At 44.8% G+C, this 17,107-nt stretch overlaps 1 protein-coding gene across 2 annotated transcripts in view; it reads left to right on the top strand.

Moving 5' to 3' along the window:
- SETD5 (SET domain containing 5) overlaps positions 1-17,107 on the top strand; it is a 41,187-nt gene that overhangs the window by 23,519 nt on the left and 561 nt on the right. Inside the window, exons 16-23 of one of the 2 annotated variants that reach the window (XM_008939593.1) lie at positions 1,504-1,633; positions 2,844-3,097; positions 5,453-5,509; positions 6,975-7,442; positions 9,670-9,956; positions 12,910-13,043; positions 16,535-16,608; positions 16,811-17,088. In XM_008939593.1, coding sequence (XP_008937841.1) covers positions 1,504-1,633; positions 2,844-3,097; positions 5,453-5,509; positions 6,975-7,442; positions 9,670-9,956; positions 12,910-13,043; positions 16,535-16,608; positions 16,811-17,088 — 1,682 coding nt within the window. Of the gene's footprint in view, positions 1-1,503; positions 1,634-2,843; positions 3,098-5,452; positions 5,510-6,974; positions 7,443-9,669; positions 9,957-12,909; positions 13,044-16,534; positions 16,609-16,810; positions 17,102-17,107 lie in introns of both variants that reach the window. The other variant, XM_008939594.1, reaches the window with a different exon arrangement.

The following is a 17,107-nucleotide window of genomic DNA, read 5'->3' on the forward strand; positions in this document are numbered from 1 at the left end:
GAAGGTTGATTTATAAAGGCTGTTGAAATAGATCACATATTTTCTTGGATTGTCAGCAGGCCTGTTCCTTAAACTGCTGAGGACTGTGCCAGAAAACCTCAGCTGATGATCTCAGTTTGCATCCAGAGCATGTCAGTGCCTGAACCCTGCAAGGAAACTGAACTGTATAATGTGCTCACGTTAATCACTCTTTGTGCAGTGACTTGGCTGTCAGCTCAGATGCCACATTTGAGGCAGCAGTGCTCCAGACTGACTGGCACTTCTTACTTTTCCTGGTGGCCACAGTGGAATCCATGGAGTTATATTTGAACAGAGAAGCAGCATCTGCTATACAGTAGTGAAGGCCATCGAAATAGATCCTGTCACCTGCTCTTCATCCTCGCATTGACATTTTCACTTTGAGGATTGTGGCCACTGAATTTCTGATGCACTTTCATGATAGTTTTGAGGAATTATGAGACGTACACGTGTCTCTAATAGGATACATACTGCTGGCATGCAGGTGAACTGTGGAATACTGCAAAGTAAACAGGATTTTAAACCTCTCTGGGAGAAGAGGCTGGTACAGTGAGTATCTTGGGTAAATACACAAAAGTTACTGGGTTTTTTTCACAGTTTGCTGTCATTTTACACAATCACCTGGGTGTTTTCCCTTATATTGTAACAGTTATTCTTTTTATAGTAAAAAATAACTTTTTCCTGTCTGCCATCAGTGGTCAGTTTATATCAAGATTCAGGGCTAGCACACCCACCACAGCAGCTGATTTGCTGAGACTTCATTTCATGTTCACTTCCACGAGATGTGAAACACTATTTGTTGTCTGTGTTCAGAAGACCACTGCAACTTTTCTTCAGCTATGAATACAAGAAAATATTTGTCTTTATTATTCTCTTCTTGGTTTAGCCCCCTTGAAAACTTCTGCTTACATTTTATCATATTTTTATGCTCTTTGACTCTGGCAGCAGGCACGGTACTGCTGTGATTAAACTCAGCACTTTCTCTGCTGGAATTGTTAGAGCAGAATCTATGTTAAGCTCTAATATGCCATAGTGGAGCAAGGGGACAGTGTGTTTGTGGTCCTGGGCAGGAAACTGCTTTTTTTTATTTAAAAAAAAAATCATGGTTTTAAGGTAGTTTATTTATCATATTTATCTATATTTTCATTATGATTGGTTTTAATAGTTTTTAGGTGCCAGAGTTTTGCATTTTATCTATGTATCATTTGCTCTTTACTCATCTTTTTGTTATTGCTGAAGACTGCTTATCCCCAAAATACATCTCATCAGGAGCACGTAGTCAGCCCCATCACAGTAGGTGGTAGACTCAGTGCTAACAGCTGTGCTCTGAGGGGTTCCTGCGTGAGCACACGCGAAGGAGGGCATACCAGTGTCCTGAGCAGTCTGCCCTGCTGCACAGAAGTGTGGGAGCCTGAGTGCATCCTGCAGGATTGCATAGAAAGTACTGGAGGGGTTGCACGTTCATGCAGTCTCGTTCTGTTTCAGCGCTGGATCAAACAAGCCCTGGAAGAGGGGATGACTCAGACCTCACCAGCTCAGCAAGAGAGCAGAACCCAATGTCTATACCAAAGTAACGAGAACAGCAGTTCTTCCAGCATCTGCAAAGATGACACAGGTAAGTGCTCAGCACCATCAGGGCAGCGTGGGTGCTTGAGTGAAACTAGGAAATTGGCTGAATAGCAAAGTCAGGATGACATCTTAATGTGAACTGCTGCTTAATGGCACAGCTTTGTGGCAGGTGAGCATATTTCTTTGCCATTCATTCAGATTTCTGCAGACCCATTCTAGGTCGAGCATGTGTAAAGTTTCTCGGTATTTTCCTGTGAAAAGGTAATCACTTTGCCTTGCATCATCAGCCTCAGTGCCGTGTGATCATTTGCCCAGTAGAGAGGGGAAAAAGAAGACAATATCATCTCTTGTCAGCAGGATGCTGTTAGATGGACAACTAAATATCTACTGACTATAGAAAGACATAGCAAAGTCTCACAGGCATGTATGTAATAAGCAAATTATTAAGTAAGTCTCAAAGATGGAGAAGCTAAATTCTGAGTAAAGCATCAGAATGGTTACATATTGTGTCTGAATCTTTCTGCAGAGAAAGAGGATGAAGATCTGCCCACTCAGGGATCAGTTTTCCAAGGACGACAGACAGGAAGCTAGACAACAAACAGATAATACAGAATTGATTATTGAAAAATTAGGTGACTAGGAAATGGACAGAATGCCAGAATCAATAAATGTATGTCCCTGATCAAGACCTGAAGAAGCAAATAACTGAACTGCAGGATTTACTGAATCTTTTTTCTTTTTTTTAAACTGAGTGTTAAAAAAATATATAATTTTTAATAGGGGTAGGCCTGAGGGAAAGGCACTAATCCTTTGTGGGAATGAAATGTGTTTGGGCTGTATTGATGTAGCCTGTAGGGAACTATTCAGTTCAGGTAATAACTGAGCTGCCTATGGCTTGTTTGTAGCAGTGACACATTCTCTGACCACTCTCCTCTCCTCTTTTTATCCCTTTGTGTCTTCTTTTCCCCTAACTCCCTTTTTTGCTTACTTATAGTTGAAGTATTTCCTTTCCTTGTTCACTCTGTATTCCTAATTATGTATTGTTCTGTTATTAGTATCTAGACATGTCTCAAGACTGGTATAGAAGTACTTCAGAGGTTTCAGAGGTACTTAATTTTCAGAAATCTGTTGTAGTTGCATTGAAGATGCATGGGCTTCATTTGAGCTGGGAGTAAGGGGAGGAAAACTGTGATTTGTAGATAGTTACTGGTTGAGGTTAATGGTTCAGCCCTGACTTATCTCAGTTTATTTTCCAGACTTACTGAGTCCCCTGAAGAAGTGGAAGTCTCGCTACTTGATGGAGCAGAACGTTAAGAAGCTGCTGCGGCCTCTGTCCCCCGTCACCCCTCCGCCTCCCGTCCCCTCAGTTCCCGGCTCCGTGAGCCCCCAGCTGGCTGCACCCTGCCCGTCGCTGCCGGGGGAGGAGGAGACCCGCAACGGCTACGGCGTGATGTTCTCACCCATCCCCTCCCTGGCTGCCAGCCGCTGCAATACGCCACTACAGTTCGAGGTAAATCTCACCTGGGACTGGGACTGCCGAAGAGAGGAGCTGGAATATTTGCAGCAGACGTAGCACTAGGGACACCTTCCTTTCTTACTATGTGGCCCTACTGCTGAGCATGCCACAGTGTCAGACTCTAGAGCACTGCTGCCTTTCTCCTCCACTTCTGGCCAAATCTCCTGCTCTCTTAAGTGTCGAGCCTTGCTGCAGTCCAGCTTCCCCTCACTGCATAGCTATCAGTAACATTAATTCTCTTCTCCATTTCTGTACAGTAGCTCCAAAATTTTGTAGGGTTTTCCATGTTCTTTTGTCATCTTCCCCGCTTCATATCTCTATTGCAACATGGCTTCAGTCCCTGCCTCTTCCAGAGAGTGCAGCAGTGTCATAGATGGTCTGACACCCTCAGCTCCTCTTTCTCTAAAAGCTTTCAGTAACCCCAAGTATGGTAGAAATACCTTACATTAGCTTCTGCTATATCCTTCGTTTTTCCTTTCTTTTGACTGAGTAGAAGAATACCTTTACCTTTGTTTTTATGATAGTTTCCTTTTGCAAAAAAAAACCAGAAGTGCTGAGCAGGCTGTGTAGGTGGTTTTCCTTGCACTAAACCTTGTGGGAGAGTTATCTGCATCCAGCCAGCTAGGACCTTCCCCTTAGTGTTGCAGCCCTGTGCCTGTGTGTAGGAATCATGCTGTTTGTAGTTTTAGTTCTATTTTCTAGTATTTCATATCTTCATTTTAAAAAACTGAATTCTTAGGGCCATCTACTTACACTCTTCCAGGTAAAACCATTTTAAAAAGATTTTGTGCAGTGACAGGTTGCTGGGAATTGTTTTGCAGGAATCCCTCATCTGTTTTACAAAAGGACAAACAGCTCTTTGTGGTATTTTTATCTTAGTGTACTTTTGGTTACTTTCTTTGAGAGCCTTTTCCTTTAGATAGTCTGAGAGGCAGATCTGTAGAGGTTAGCAGGGAAGATTGTGGAACTTTGAGGAGAGAGCTGAAAGACTTTACCTTTGCTCTGGTTAAGGTGGCAGATCAGGGCAGTGTTGCCATGGACCTCCACAGTCTAGTCACTGATTTCCTGTCCCACCTTAGTGTTAGTTATTTCTGTTGCCATGTGTAAGACATGGGAAGCCTGAATTTTACTGGGCTTCAGTCTTAAAACAGCTCAGTAGACCATAGACTTCTTGATTCAAGCTGTTTGTATTTCCCTCAATGCATCTCATTCATAAAGTTGCTATTTTAATGTCATGTCCATTGCATTCCGTTATGATTAATTCTAACTTCAGTGAATACATGTCCCCATGTGTAAAGCTTTATACTTAGTCCTGTGGCACTGTGAGAAGAGATTCTTCTATCAGTTCACAAACAATGGTTTTTAAGGAACTTTCTAGACTCATTTCCTAGATGCTTTCTGGAGAGTTTGCATTATAAGCTTCTGAAACTGTGCTTGGTCAGGTTTTTACAGACTGATTTTTTTCAGACTCAGTTTTGGGACTTCTTAGTGGAAACAAATTGGAAGATGGTTATCACCTCCTGTATTCACAGGAGTGACTAGAAGCGTTATGACATGCATCTACTTTTTCTGTGGAGTTTGTCAGAAGCCTTTTTAGCTAAGAAGTGTCTGAGATTGCTCAGTTTTCTGAGTGTTTCTGTTTTGCAGAGGGCAGTGGCTCCTGCCATGTTTCTCTCATGGCAGCATACTTCTGGGAAACCTTCTTCCTTTCTGAATCAGTTTTAGGCCTGCCCAGTACAAGGGGAAGGAATGTGCTTGGGAGGGAGGCCGTAACCATGCCATCACATACCTACCCTGCCTTCCACTGGTAGGGGCTCAGGTGGTGTGTTATGGCATTCCGTAAAGCTGTCCCTTCACACCAGTTCTCTTGACTTTAGCTGGCAAGGTGGCCCACAACAGACTGAAGGAGACATTTTTCTTTTCTAATATAATGTCTGTGAAAGTTCAGTGTAGGGTTAGGGGGATCTTCGATTACCTTTCAGGCAAAACCAGGCTCTCCATCTCTCCAGTGTTCTCAGACTAAATGCCTTAAATAGCTTTCTCTGTGCTTCATGGTGCACACACTATTTCACAGCACCAGAAATACACAGAATAAGATGCTTCTTTTCTTAACATTTATGTGTTCTGTTTTGGGTGCTAAGTTACAGCATGAAACACATAACCCAGCCCTGTCTCTGTGCTTCTAGGATGCCTTAGAAATCACTTAAGTGATGGAGTTGTCATCCAGACTGGGACCACTTCCTGGGGTAGTCCTTATTTAGAATAGCCATTGCTTGTTTTTTAATTTATTTTGTTTTGCTTCTTGACTTTTTAAGCAGATGAATAACAAGATGCTTTTCCCTCCTCTAGAACGTGTCCTCCCCTGAGAGTTCCCCTGCGCACAGGCCCGAGTCCATGTCACCCGAGGTAGTTACCTCACCATCTCAGCTGCCTTTGGGGCTGGGAGCACGTGTGCTTTTGTGTGTGTGTGAGGCCACGGTGGGAGGGGAGGGATGAGGAGTGCAGAGGTAAGTGGGAGTAAGGCTAGAGCATGAGTCACAGTAAGGCTGAGGAGTTTTCAGGCTTATCACTAGAGAGCAAACAAATTAAAGACTGGAATTTATTATTCACTTATTGACACTGGTGGGAAATGGGCAGTGTGAAGACTTGGTATGTCTCAGCTACTGAGTTGAAGGCGAGAGGTCTGGGTACCCCTGAAATAGCATAATCAGCTTAAGCTCCAGCCCAGGAGATAAGAGATGTATGATGTTTACTCAGTAGCAGCAAAATTACTATGAGAGAAGAAAAGGGAGAGCGTCCACTCCTAGTTTTGACTTGGGAGGACACAGTGGTGCACCTGACCTGCTCACTTGCAGACTTAAAAGGTTGAGGAGGTGCCAGAAGGTGGTATTTCATTTTACACTTTACCTCCTGACCTATTGTAAAATACGAGGTGAAATACCTTGCTCAGAGAACTGTTTCATAGTAGAAAATATGCACTTATCTTCAACGTGGCAGATCACTTGGAGCTGTAATACAGCAGAATACAAACATTCTTGGCAGTAGCAGGGCAGAGCTGGTGCCTGGTGCTGCTGGGCTTTTCCCTAAGCACTGTAGTCCTGCAAAGAGGATGAAATCTTGTCAGTTATGCTCATTGTCTGAGATTCTGACATATTAACATCGTGAAGGAGATCATTATGCCATTGCCTTAGAGGGTTTTTGCACTTCGAACAGATAAATGGATATACTGTTGTGTCAGTGCCTCGTGCTCCAGAGACTGTGACAGTGTAAAGATGATGCCGTTACGGTTTCGGTAGAGAATGTAAAATGTAGAAATACAGTATAAATTAAATGAATGTGCTATTGTTAGAGATTTCCAAAGCTCACAATAAGTGAAAACAAATGGCTTGGAAGTCCTGGGAATTTTATTGTTAGGAAGTTAGTAGTGGCTGACTTGGGACAGTCAAGAACTTGGCCAATGAAACAGCAAATGGACAGCAGATCTTTTCTGTTCTCTCCCCATAATGAACTTAGCTAGTACTATGTGTTAACATCAACTTTGGGACGTAGGAGGCAATTGAAAATGCTGAGTTTTCTTCATTGACTGCCCGAGCATAGTACTGAGCCTTACCCTCTTGCTGCAGTAAGACCTGCTAGAGGGGAGAGAGCTCCTCGTACTGGCCAGCTAAACCCGTGGTCGTTTAGTCTCAGTCACTCCCCTGTGGAAGGGGCAAAACAGTGCAGGAAAGGACCAAAGGGGTAATCAGAAGGAACTGGAAAGCAGTAAGCCTGCATCATACAGAGTACTTTCTGACTTAAGTTCTCTCTCCCCACCCTTGCCTGACCCTTTTCCTGACTTCCCATCCCCCTCCTATGTCCTTGGATTTTCCAGCTCTGCCTCCGATCCGATGTGGATTCGAAGGGTGGGTACCTGGATTCTGGTACAAACAGCTGCCCAGAACGGCCGTCGCTGCTCAGCTTTGGATCCTCTGATCTGGCTCCACAACCCTCCATAAACTCTACTTCAGAGATGAACTTCCCAGGGAAAAGTGGGGAAGCACAGATGCTGCTACGAAGCTCTGATCAGGCTTTTCGGACAGAGTTTAATTTAATGTATGCCTTCTCCCCACTGAACGCTATGCCACGTGTGGACGGGGTGTTGCGGGGCTCTGCTCCCTTGGGAGAGAGGAAGCCAGTGAATTCAGAAGCAGGATGCTGCAGCTCGCCTGCTGAAGGATATTTCAGCAGACACGAGTCAGGGCCCCTGAAGGAGACAGTGCATGGATCCATGTCTCCCTGCGGCGAGAGGGCTTGTGAAGGTGTCAGATCTGCTCCCCAGAACCCACCACAAAGGAAGAAGGCAAGTATGCTTGCAAAAGAAACACATGCATTGCAGGAACCTGAGTGGGAACACTGAGCACCATGGGAAAGGCTTACATGGAGAATAAAGAGAGCAGAATGCAACCAAACTATAGTTTGAGCAAGTAATCCAGGCATCCAGTGCCTGGATGAAGATGATCTAGAAATTGTTGGAGGAGGGCGAGCTACCCTTTAGGAAAGATTTTGATGTGAGAGGTGGAAGAAAAAGACCACAATGAAAATAGCTCTTCTGGGAGCACAGAAAGAAGAGCAAGATGCTAGCAGACTTCCTAAACAGCTGTTAAACCAAAACAAGACTCAGAGCAGTGAGATAGTGCAGCTGTACTGGTTGGTGGAGGTGTTACTTAGCAGGATGAAAAGGGTCTGTACTGGGAAAGAGGTTTTAATGTTTCAAAAGAAAACATAGGCTCTTTATTAGAACATACTAGAATATTTCCATTAATATGGAAAAATAGTAACACTGCAAAAAAAGTAGATTAAGGATATTACTTAAATTTTAGCTCTTTGAAATTAAACTGCAGGAGTATTGTTCAAAGAAAGCAAATGTGTATTGGTTTCTAATAGCAGGCCAGTGACCCTCAGGGGACTAAAACTGAGTGAAAAGGACAAGTCAGGCATTGCTATGATAAAACTGGGCACTCATGGGGCACATAGACATATGCTGGTGTCAGTGTGGATTGGTGCCTTTCCCTGTGCTTGCATTTTTTTGTTTGTTTGTTTTTATTGCAATTTGGTAACTCAGATTGCTTGTATAAATGTCAAGCCAGGTGGAATATCTTATTTTCATTCCATTTCTGGAGAGCTGCTTTCTTACATTTGGTTTTCTTCTAAAGTTACACTTACATTAAAACCTTCATATGTTGAATTACTTTTGGAAATACCCTGTTCAATATTTTAGCATCATAAAACCTTGTATACAGACATTGAGTCATAGTTAAGTTCTTCAGCAGAGCTACTTTCTATGAATCCTTTATGTCTCTGTGCCTTGTAATAAATCTAAGGGGAAGGCACACTGAAAAGTCACTGCTCAGCTGGAAATATTTGTGTATTTTTGGTTCTGCTGACCCTGTGTTACAAGACTGCATTTTCTGGGACCTTTTTGTGTGTGTCTTTGACAAATCTGAGACTGCTTTGCACTGGAGAGAGCCCAGCAGAGTGCCACAAAGATGCTGGGGGGACTGAAGCGTTTGTCTTAAAAGTCCAAGAGACCTGGGGCTGTTTAGCCTAGAGGAGAGAAGACTGGGAGGGGATCTAATTAGTTCTTATAATTATCAAAAGAGTGGGGGTCAGCAGGATGGGGAAAGACGCTTTTCAGTTGTGCCCAGCAACAGGGCAAGGTGCAACAGGCACAAATTAGAACACAGGAAGTTCCACCTAATGATGAGGAAAAAGTTCTTTCCTGTGAGGGTTTCAGAGCCCTGGAACAGGCCATCCAGAGAGGTTGTGGAGTCTCCTTCTCTGGAGAGATTCAGAACCCACCTGGACATGATCCTGGGCAACCTGCTCTGGGTGAACCTGCTTTAGCAGAGGAGTTGCATGAGATGACCTCCAGAGGTCCCTTCCAAGCCCTATGATGCTGAGATTCTGTGAAAATACATTCTGCCTTTGCTAAAAGTAGTTTGTTCAGGTGGTAGAGCTGGTAGTTTGCAATAATACCATAGCAGGAACCTGCTCTAAGCAGGTTAAAGTTCTGTGCAAGACTTGACCAAGTTTTTACCATGAATGTGGCTGAACTAGTACAGATGAACAGGACTCTCTGAAGCTACCAGTTTCTGTGAAAGAGCTCTTGTTGTCTCTTTTGGAGATGTGCAGATGCCAATACATGTTTTATATCATGTCATAAAGCAGAGAGAGTGAGTAAAGGGAAGAGGGTATAGAGGCTTAATGCTTGACTGTGCCAGCATACACTGAAGTAATGTGAAAATCCAGGTTGTTAGAGAAGCCAACTAGCTTGATATTTCTGCTGAAGTATTGGTCAGAGGAGAATGTGGGTGAGCATGGCAGTCAGTGAGTGGTCCAAATTTGTACCAGTTAACTCTTTTTCCAGAGTGCCTGCAGATTCAGAAAGATCTTACAGTCCCAGTACGTCTTTTAAAGTTTTATCTGCAAACTCGGAGAAGCAGATCTTTCAAATGGTGTGTGGACACGTTCCACCTCTGTCTAGTGCACTGTGTTCCCTGCCTCATGGCTGTATTTCTCTCTCCCAGGTGTCTCTCCTAGAGTACCGCAAGCGGAAACAAGAAGCCAAGGAGGGAGGTGACTCTGTGCGACCTGCAGGGACTCCCACCCGGCAGGGCAGCACCAGCTCTGGGACTGACACAGATGGCAACAGCCTGCCGGGCTCCGTAGTACGAACCCCCTCCTCCCCACAGAGTGGCTTCTCCCCTTCTCATCCCTCCCTGCCTCATGTAGAGGACATCAGCCCACCAGACTCGAGGGGGGCTAGTTCCTCAACATCACTCAGCAAATCCCAGGAGAACATCAGCAGTAGGTGGTGAGTGTTGTCCTTCCAAGCAAGCCTGAGATTGCTCCACAGAGAAGGACCAAACTCTCTGGGGGGCACTTCCATAACAATATCTGCAGTTGGATGGATTTGGTCTGGTCTCTTGGCATTGTTCTCCTCAATAATTGCTAAACAACTGTGAAAGATACCAGCAGCCTTCTCAGCCTGCTTTTTAGTTCTTGTGTTTGGAGATCAAAAATCTGTCTTTAAAGATGCAAAGTTAAAGAGTTGTCTCTCTCTTTGGCCAGTTTTCTTTTAAGGTCTCCAGTTTGAAGGTCCTGCCCTTGCAATGAGAATTTAATCCAGGTTTTTTCTCACTGAACCTCCACCCTTTTTGGCCATGAGTGATACTAAGTCAGTTCCTATTCAGAAGGAAAGCTACCAGAGCCCTCTGCAACTCTGCATTTGGGAAGCAGGGACAGTGGAACAACTCCAGCTTTCCTAATGCCTTGCACATATAGCTTGAAGAGCAGTTACCAGACTGCAGTGGCTATCTTGCCAAAGGCATGGAAAAACCACCTTTATTGTGTTACCTTGAGAAGGTTTAATAAGGGCAAAGGCTGATCTTCAAAAACTTTTGAGCTTGATGTCTGATCCAAATAATGAAGCACTGCAGCACTGAAGTGCAGAGTGCTGTGTTAGTGTCACTGCAGCACTGGTTAGGGTGATCTGCTGCCTGAGCTGTTCAGTACACTGGCTCTGCTGCTTCATATCCAGTGTTCACACACCCCAGGCAAAAAGGCGTGTGTGGGCTGGTGCTCACCCTCCATGCAGGCAGCTGTGTCACTGCTCGTGTAACAACAGGGTGGTGGCAAGGGAAGAGATGCTCAGCATTGCTGCAGGCAGTAAGAAGTATGCAGTCTGTGATGAAAGTACTGGAGAAACATTGGTTTGTGTGAATTTGCAGTAGTAATAAGATCTATTCCCTTGCTTTTTCCATCACTCTTCAAGCAGAGATTAATAGAAATAATTTGTCTTGTACCTCTCTGACAGTATGTCTACCAGACGTCCTTCTGCCAGATCTTGGGGCTGGCCACAGCTGAGGCAGTCAGCTGATGATTAGTTTATAATCATTATTTTATAATCAAATACTATTCTGTGCAAATGTTGATACTCTGTGCCCTTCTCCTGTGCCACTTCCTTCTGCCTGTAAAAAAAAGTGAAAGAAAAACCTATCTGAATGAAAAAAGCTTTGGGGTGAGGTGTCAGTGTGGCAGCCTTGCTCTGGTCCTGTGTTTCATCTTCTGCAAGCTTCATCTGCTGCTCCTCAGCAGGCACTCTGCCTTCAGTCTCTCACATGGTTTCATGAGTGAGTATATTGTGTGGGAATAAAGATCGTATTGTTACGGGACACTGGATATGGAGTTGAAACCATGCTGATGCCTTTTGAAATGAGATTAAGCTGCCTTTTTTTCTGTGTTTTAATGGGCAAGGCTAACAAATGTACAGTCACCTTCTGCTTCTAAAAAATGAGAAACTGCACATTGCTGAGTTAAAGTTGTGACCCAATTTCATCTTTAACTCCTGAGTGCTTACATTTCAGATCCATTTCCAGACATTCATAATAATATAATACTAGGGACAGAAGAAAAGGGTGGGAACTAAAATTACGTGCCTTAATTTTTAGAGTTGTCCAGATTTTTACTGAATTATACAATAATTGCCAGTAGCTTTCATTTAAAAAAAATTAAGTTTCTGTCTCTTTCAGTTGCCAAGATACAGCCATCACAATGTAAACAGATGTGCTGCTGCCCAGTAAACCCAGCCTTGCAGAAAACTGTCTCCAGCAAAACAATAGCAGCAACGAAGGTGTGAATTCACCCCCTCACCCCATTCACCTCTATGAGGTGTGAACTCTGGCCCCTTTTCCCTTCTGCTTCAGTGAGGGGTGAACTTCAATGTCTGGGCTCTTTATTTATTAAAAAAAACAAAACAAAAAAAAACCCACACCACTAATGTAAAGCACAGTTTTCTATATATCTTTTAAAAGAAAAAAAAAATGGATACAGGAATCTGTTTATATATTAAATTGCATGCTTATGTGGTATGCAATGAATTTAATGTTATACTAAATATTTAAATTCAGGCATTTTTAAGGCGCACGTTCTTCAGTCTCTAGGGCAAAGGTATTGTGAATCCCTCAAGGTCAAGGTGCTACTATCTACTATTTTACAGGTTAAAACACGTATTTCTGAAGAGATTTGGATGGTCTTGTGCATGGTAGATGTAATATTGACCCAGGGGTCTGGGGTTTGTCTGTGGCTCTGTTCTTCTACAGACTGGCTTTGGGAAAGCCACTTCCCCTGTTTCACCCTCAGACCAGACACTTGTAATACATAATGAAACAAGATTCAGCGCCAGTCTTTAGTGGAGGGTTTTCACATTCAAAATAATCAGGAAAAAGTGTCAACAGTGGGCAGAATGGCCAAGCTAGCTCTGCTTCAGGAACCTTACTGTCTTGACACTCTGTAAAGGTCTTGGGTTTGCTTCTTTTTAGTTTGGATAAAAGTAATCTATGCAAAATAACTGCATCTAATCTTAAAATAATACCAGGATTTTCAAAATGTTATTGAACTCAAAAGGTGTCCTATAGTCAGGTGATCTACTGAACTGGATGTTGATACTGTGTTTGATGAGAATAAAGACTGTTTTTCTGAGGGCAGTGACTGGCAGCCTAAAAATCCCACAGGAGGTTTTGTACATTGCAAAAGCACTTCAGAAGGTCATTCCTCATCTGTGTAGAGCGCTGGTGGTCTCTGATCCCCCCATTCTGTGGCAGAGGTTTGCATTTGCACTAATGTCATACCAGTGAATTTAAGCAGTGGCTTCAAAGACAAACCTGTCTTGTGATCACACCGAGGACCCCAAAGCCCCTCGTGCATTGGTGACGTCGCTCTCGGGTGCATAGCAGCAGTCCTCAGCTGGCCCTGGGTTTGTGTTGCAGGATGGTCCCAACGTCAGTGGAGAGGCTTCGGGAGGGCCGAGGAATGCTGGAGAAGGTGCTGCGAAGTGGTGCAAAGGTGTCCCAGAGGAATGAATCCTCACCCACCTGCGACAGTGCTGCCGAGAGAGACGCAGGTAGGAAGGTGAAGCTTATGAACACTTGGTTGCTGGGAAGTCGTGGGCTCAGATAACTTTGCAAACTTGGCTGTGAAGTTAGTTGTGCATTCATCTTTAACGTTATTAATGCCTTAAAGGAGTCTTCTGCAGACCATACTTCATTGTTTTCAGATATTGCGAGAGCCTGTAGCCCACTTCTGCTAGACCTGGAAGACCTCCAGGTTTCTCCAGGGATTGGATTCAAGACTACCTGCATCTTTGCTGTGGCAGGGACAGCTTCTTTGTCTTTAGATGGGTTAAGCAGCGTTGCCTCAATTGCCCTTACATACTGGAGATGAAAGTGCTATCATTTAATAATTCTAGTTGGCTGAACATTCAGATAAAAGTATTATTGCACTGAAATACAGGTATAGGCTTTAGGCAGTGCTAAGAACTAATTTAGCTTCCAAGCCTTGCTTCAGCTTTTTTTGAAGTTACTTGATTCCCTGAGTTATGGCATTTGTCAGTTTTGTGAAACATACCTCCTTGCTGAGATGAATTCAGTTCTGTGTTACATTCCTTTCTTCTCTGAATAAAACATTGTCCTCGCCAAGGACGTGCAGGGTCAGGATTTGTAACTTGAGCTGAAATTATACCCCTCTTTTATCTGTCTGTGGTCTGAAGGTGAGAGATGGACAGATCACTTCCTCGTTGCCTCATTTCTCAGCTGTGAAATACAGTTATCTTTCTGTTATTTATGTTAAAGTCCCTGTGGAACGTGGTTGTTTTTTCCCTAGGAGAGTGCCCTCAGAACCCTCATTGCACTTGGGACTTACAGTCATGGATCATCATCTTTAAATAACTTCAGTCTGTGTGTTGCCAGCAGCCCCCACTTCATGGGTTTTTCCCAATTTGCAGTAAGGTGCATTTGAGAACACTGTCTGAAAACTGGCCTCTCAGCCAGGGTTTTTCTATTTTTATACACCTAAGTACATCTCTTTTTGATGCTTTTTTTTTTTTTCATCTAGCCTTGAGAGGGAATCCTCTACCCTAACAAAAACTGGAACTTCACAGGGAGTCTTTTCCTGTCTTTCTCATACCAGTGGAAGTGGCTTGTTTGGTGGTTATTTTTCAGAAGGGTAGGCAAAATCCAGGCTCTTGCAGCAGGCCACCTGCCTACTGTAATGCATACAGCTCTGGCTTTTCAGTCTCACCCAAGTGTTAGGATGGAGTTAAACTTCCATCTACATGAATCCAGTCTTCTGTCTTGTTACACAAAAACCCATCCCACTCCAAGTTGTGGAAACTTAATGCTGTAGCTGTTGAAAGTCTTATTGTCTCTTTCATCCTAGCAGAGCAAATGTTTTTTCTTCTTTCGCATACTCTGGCAGTTTTTTCCTTAGCTTGTGTGGATTTTTGTATAGATTCTGAGAGCCACCTTCTCTTCCCCAGCTGCTGGTCTGCTTCTTAGTGAAACAAATGAGTGGCTGAGTCCCTGACATGCCTGATACCTCCTGCAGGACTTGTGAAGATACACCTTTACTTAGTGCTGTAACGGATAATGATATGAAGTGAACTAAAAGCCCCAGAAGTGGATGGCTTGCTGATGGGGTTGTGTAGAAATGAAATGGAATTAGTGTGTGTGACACTGCTGTGAACTGCAGCTGCTGTCACTTGAAGCTGCCAATTCATGTAGGCTTTAGATCAACACAGGCTGGTACTGCCAAGAAAAGCAGTTGTTCTTTATGCCCTTCCTCATGCAGGTATTAAACCCAACATTTCCCTCCTCCATTTCTTATCTTTTAAGTTTACTTAAAGCAAATTCAGGAAGGTTATCGTTTGCTTACCCTTTGTAATTTAGAGTCTTTTGATAGTCTTTGACTGGTCAAGGTTTTTTCTTCTGTGAACAGGCACTGCCAGTAAATTGTGTGGCCCTGCTGGTGTGCCTGGCCTTTCAAGAAATAACTTCTTCCAGAAATCTTTAGATTTCTTCTAAGTCTCCTGCTCTGGTTAATCACTGCAGTGCCCTGGATTGCACAGTTCTCTCTTCTGTGCATGACCGCTTAACAGGACGTGCCCCGAACTTGGGAGTTTTGCCTTTCTGCAGCGCAGTACTCAGAACATCACCTACAGCAAACAGCTGCTTGGTGCATTGGGAATCGTTTCAGAAGATGGAGGGTGGCACAGGGCACATGCTGGAGGCTTCATGCCTCAGCCTCTCTGCAGGTCCTGTGCCCTGAGGAAGGCTTCTGGGCCTCAACTGCAGACAAAACAACGCTATCCTGATTGCTATTTAAGCCAGCAACTGATGTGGCACAGAGGAGAACCACAGCACAGAGGTGGGCCCTGATGGCTCTGGTGCTCGTGCCAGTGGATCTGGTGCAAGGCCAGACCTGTCTGGCAGGAGTACAGAGCAGACTCGGGCAGCATGTCCTCTCTCATGGCTGAGACACTTCTGTCATACAGATTTGCTGCCAGCCCAGCGCCGTTTCACCAAGGCGCTTCAAACACGGCTGCTGAGAATCCCCGAGGTGCTGCATGTGAGCAGTTCTGTCTCATAGACTGCAACATAACTCTGATGTGAAATCTTGTAGTCCAGCCAGCTTCACCTCCTCCTGAAGAAACATGGTCACCAGCTGAACTCCATGGTTACAGTGGTGGCAAATGAAAAACAAACATGTCAGAGTGGCTGGGGCACTTGCAGCAAGTATTTCTTGCCCTCCCCAGTTCAGGTTCTATTATTTGGTAGTAGAAGCAGCTCACCCACCCTCTGAGATATGGGTGCTGGAAAGCCTTGATCTGTCTAAGCAGCTTATTCCCCCTGAGCTCTGACATACCCAAGGTGATCGGTGTGTACTGTCCTGCTGCTACCCCTCAAACCTCAAAAGCGTTTTCATCATCTTGACCTGTTTCAAAACCAGGGATTTCAGAGGTCTAAGAGTAGCTCCGTTTGGAGCAGCTCAATTGACTTGTAAAGCATAATCCCCCCAACGGCAGCTGGAGTGCTGCCAGTCTGGGCACCGGGGGACCTCAGACTTCAGCAGTGTCTGCATCTGCCTTTGAGCAAAGCCCGCAGCAGGATCCTGCTGCAAACCATCTCAGAAGGGGCAGTTTTACCTTCCCAGCTGTAGCCCATGTGGGTTCCTATGACCGAGGCTGAGTGGAGAATTGCTGAGTCCTTATACACTGTCTTCTGCCTCTCCTGTCCTTCTGAAGAACCTGGCTGTGCCTGAGCGGTGTCTCCAGGTGCAGCCATTCAGATAGGCTGGTCCAAGGCAGATGAGCTTCCTGCTAAACCAGAGAGCACTGGTGCCAGGGAAGCAGCAGTTCCTAACATGCATGGCTTATACATGTTGAGCTTTTCCAGTTGCCTTTTACCTCGGTTCTTAGTGTCTGAAATGCTGATGGCTGGAGAGGCCACTCCTGACTTGGCTGTAGACAGCAGGGGCGTGTACAAGTATCATTTGAAGGGGAACCGTGGTGGCCTCAGTCCAGAGGGTGAGGTGTAACATCTTGTCTGTGCATTGCAGACGCAGCAGGAGGAGACACTCCAGAAGCCCACAAAGGACACACAGTTTACAGTCCTTCTCGATACAGCTACCAGGTGAGTTCTTTCATGTCTGATCCACCCGCTCTGAAATAAAGCTTTTAACAGGATTAGGGGGGAAACTGGGTTTGACTGTGAGTTTTCCCCCAGCCTGCTACACTAAGCACCTTTGTCCTGAGGATGAGATAGGAAACAGGGGAGTCAGTCTAATGTGCCTTTTCTTTTCTTTTTTTTTTTTGTCCCCCACTGACTTGTTCAGCTCCTGCAGTCTGACAGTCCCCAGGCAGAATCGCAGACCCTTCTCCAGCAGAGTTCCTCCCCCTACAGAGGACACCTTACTCCGTCTCCTGGGTACAGCTATCGAGCAGCAGCGCAGAGGACAGGACATGGCCTCTCTCATGGTTCCTCAGAAACATCCCTCTCCTCCACCTCCTACTCCAGCCCTGCCCACTCTGTCTCCACAGACTCCTCCGCCCTGTTTGCGGGGAATTCGGGGTATTACAGCAGCCAGCAGCACTCTGGCAGCGTCGGCGGCAGGCCCCCCACGAAAAAACTC

Source organism: Merops nubicus, unplaced genomic scaffold, assembly GCF_000691845.1.
Source record: "Merops nubicus isolate BGI_N331 unplaced genomic scaffold, ASM69184v1 scaffold12834, whole genome shotgun sequence".
Taxonomy (NCBI): domain Eukaryota; kingdom Metazoa; phylum Chordata; class Aves; order Coraciiformes; family Meropidae; genus Merops; species Merops nubicus.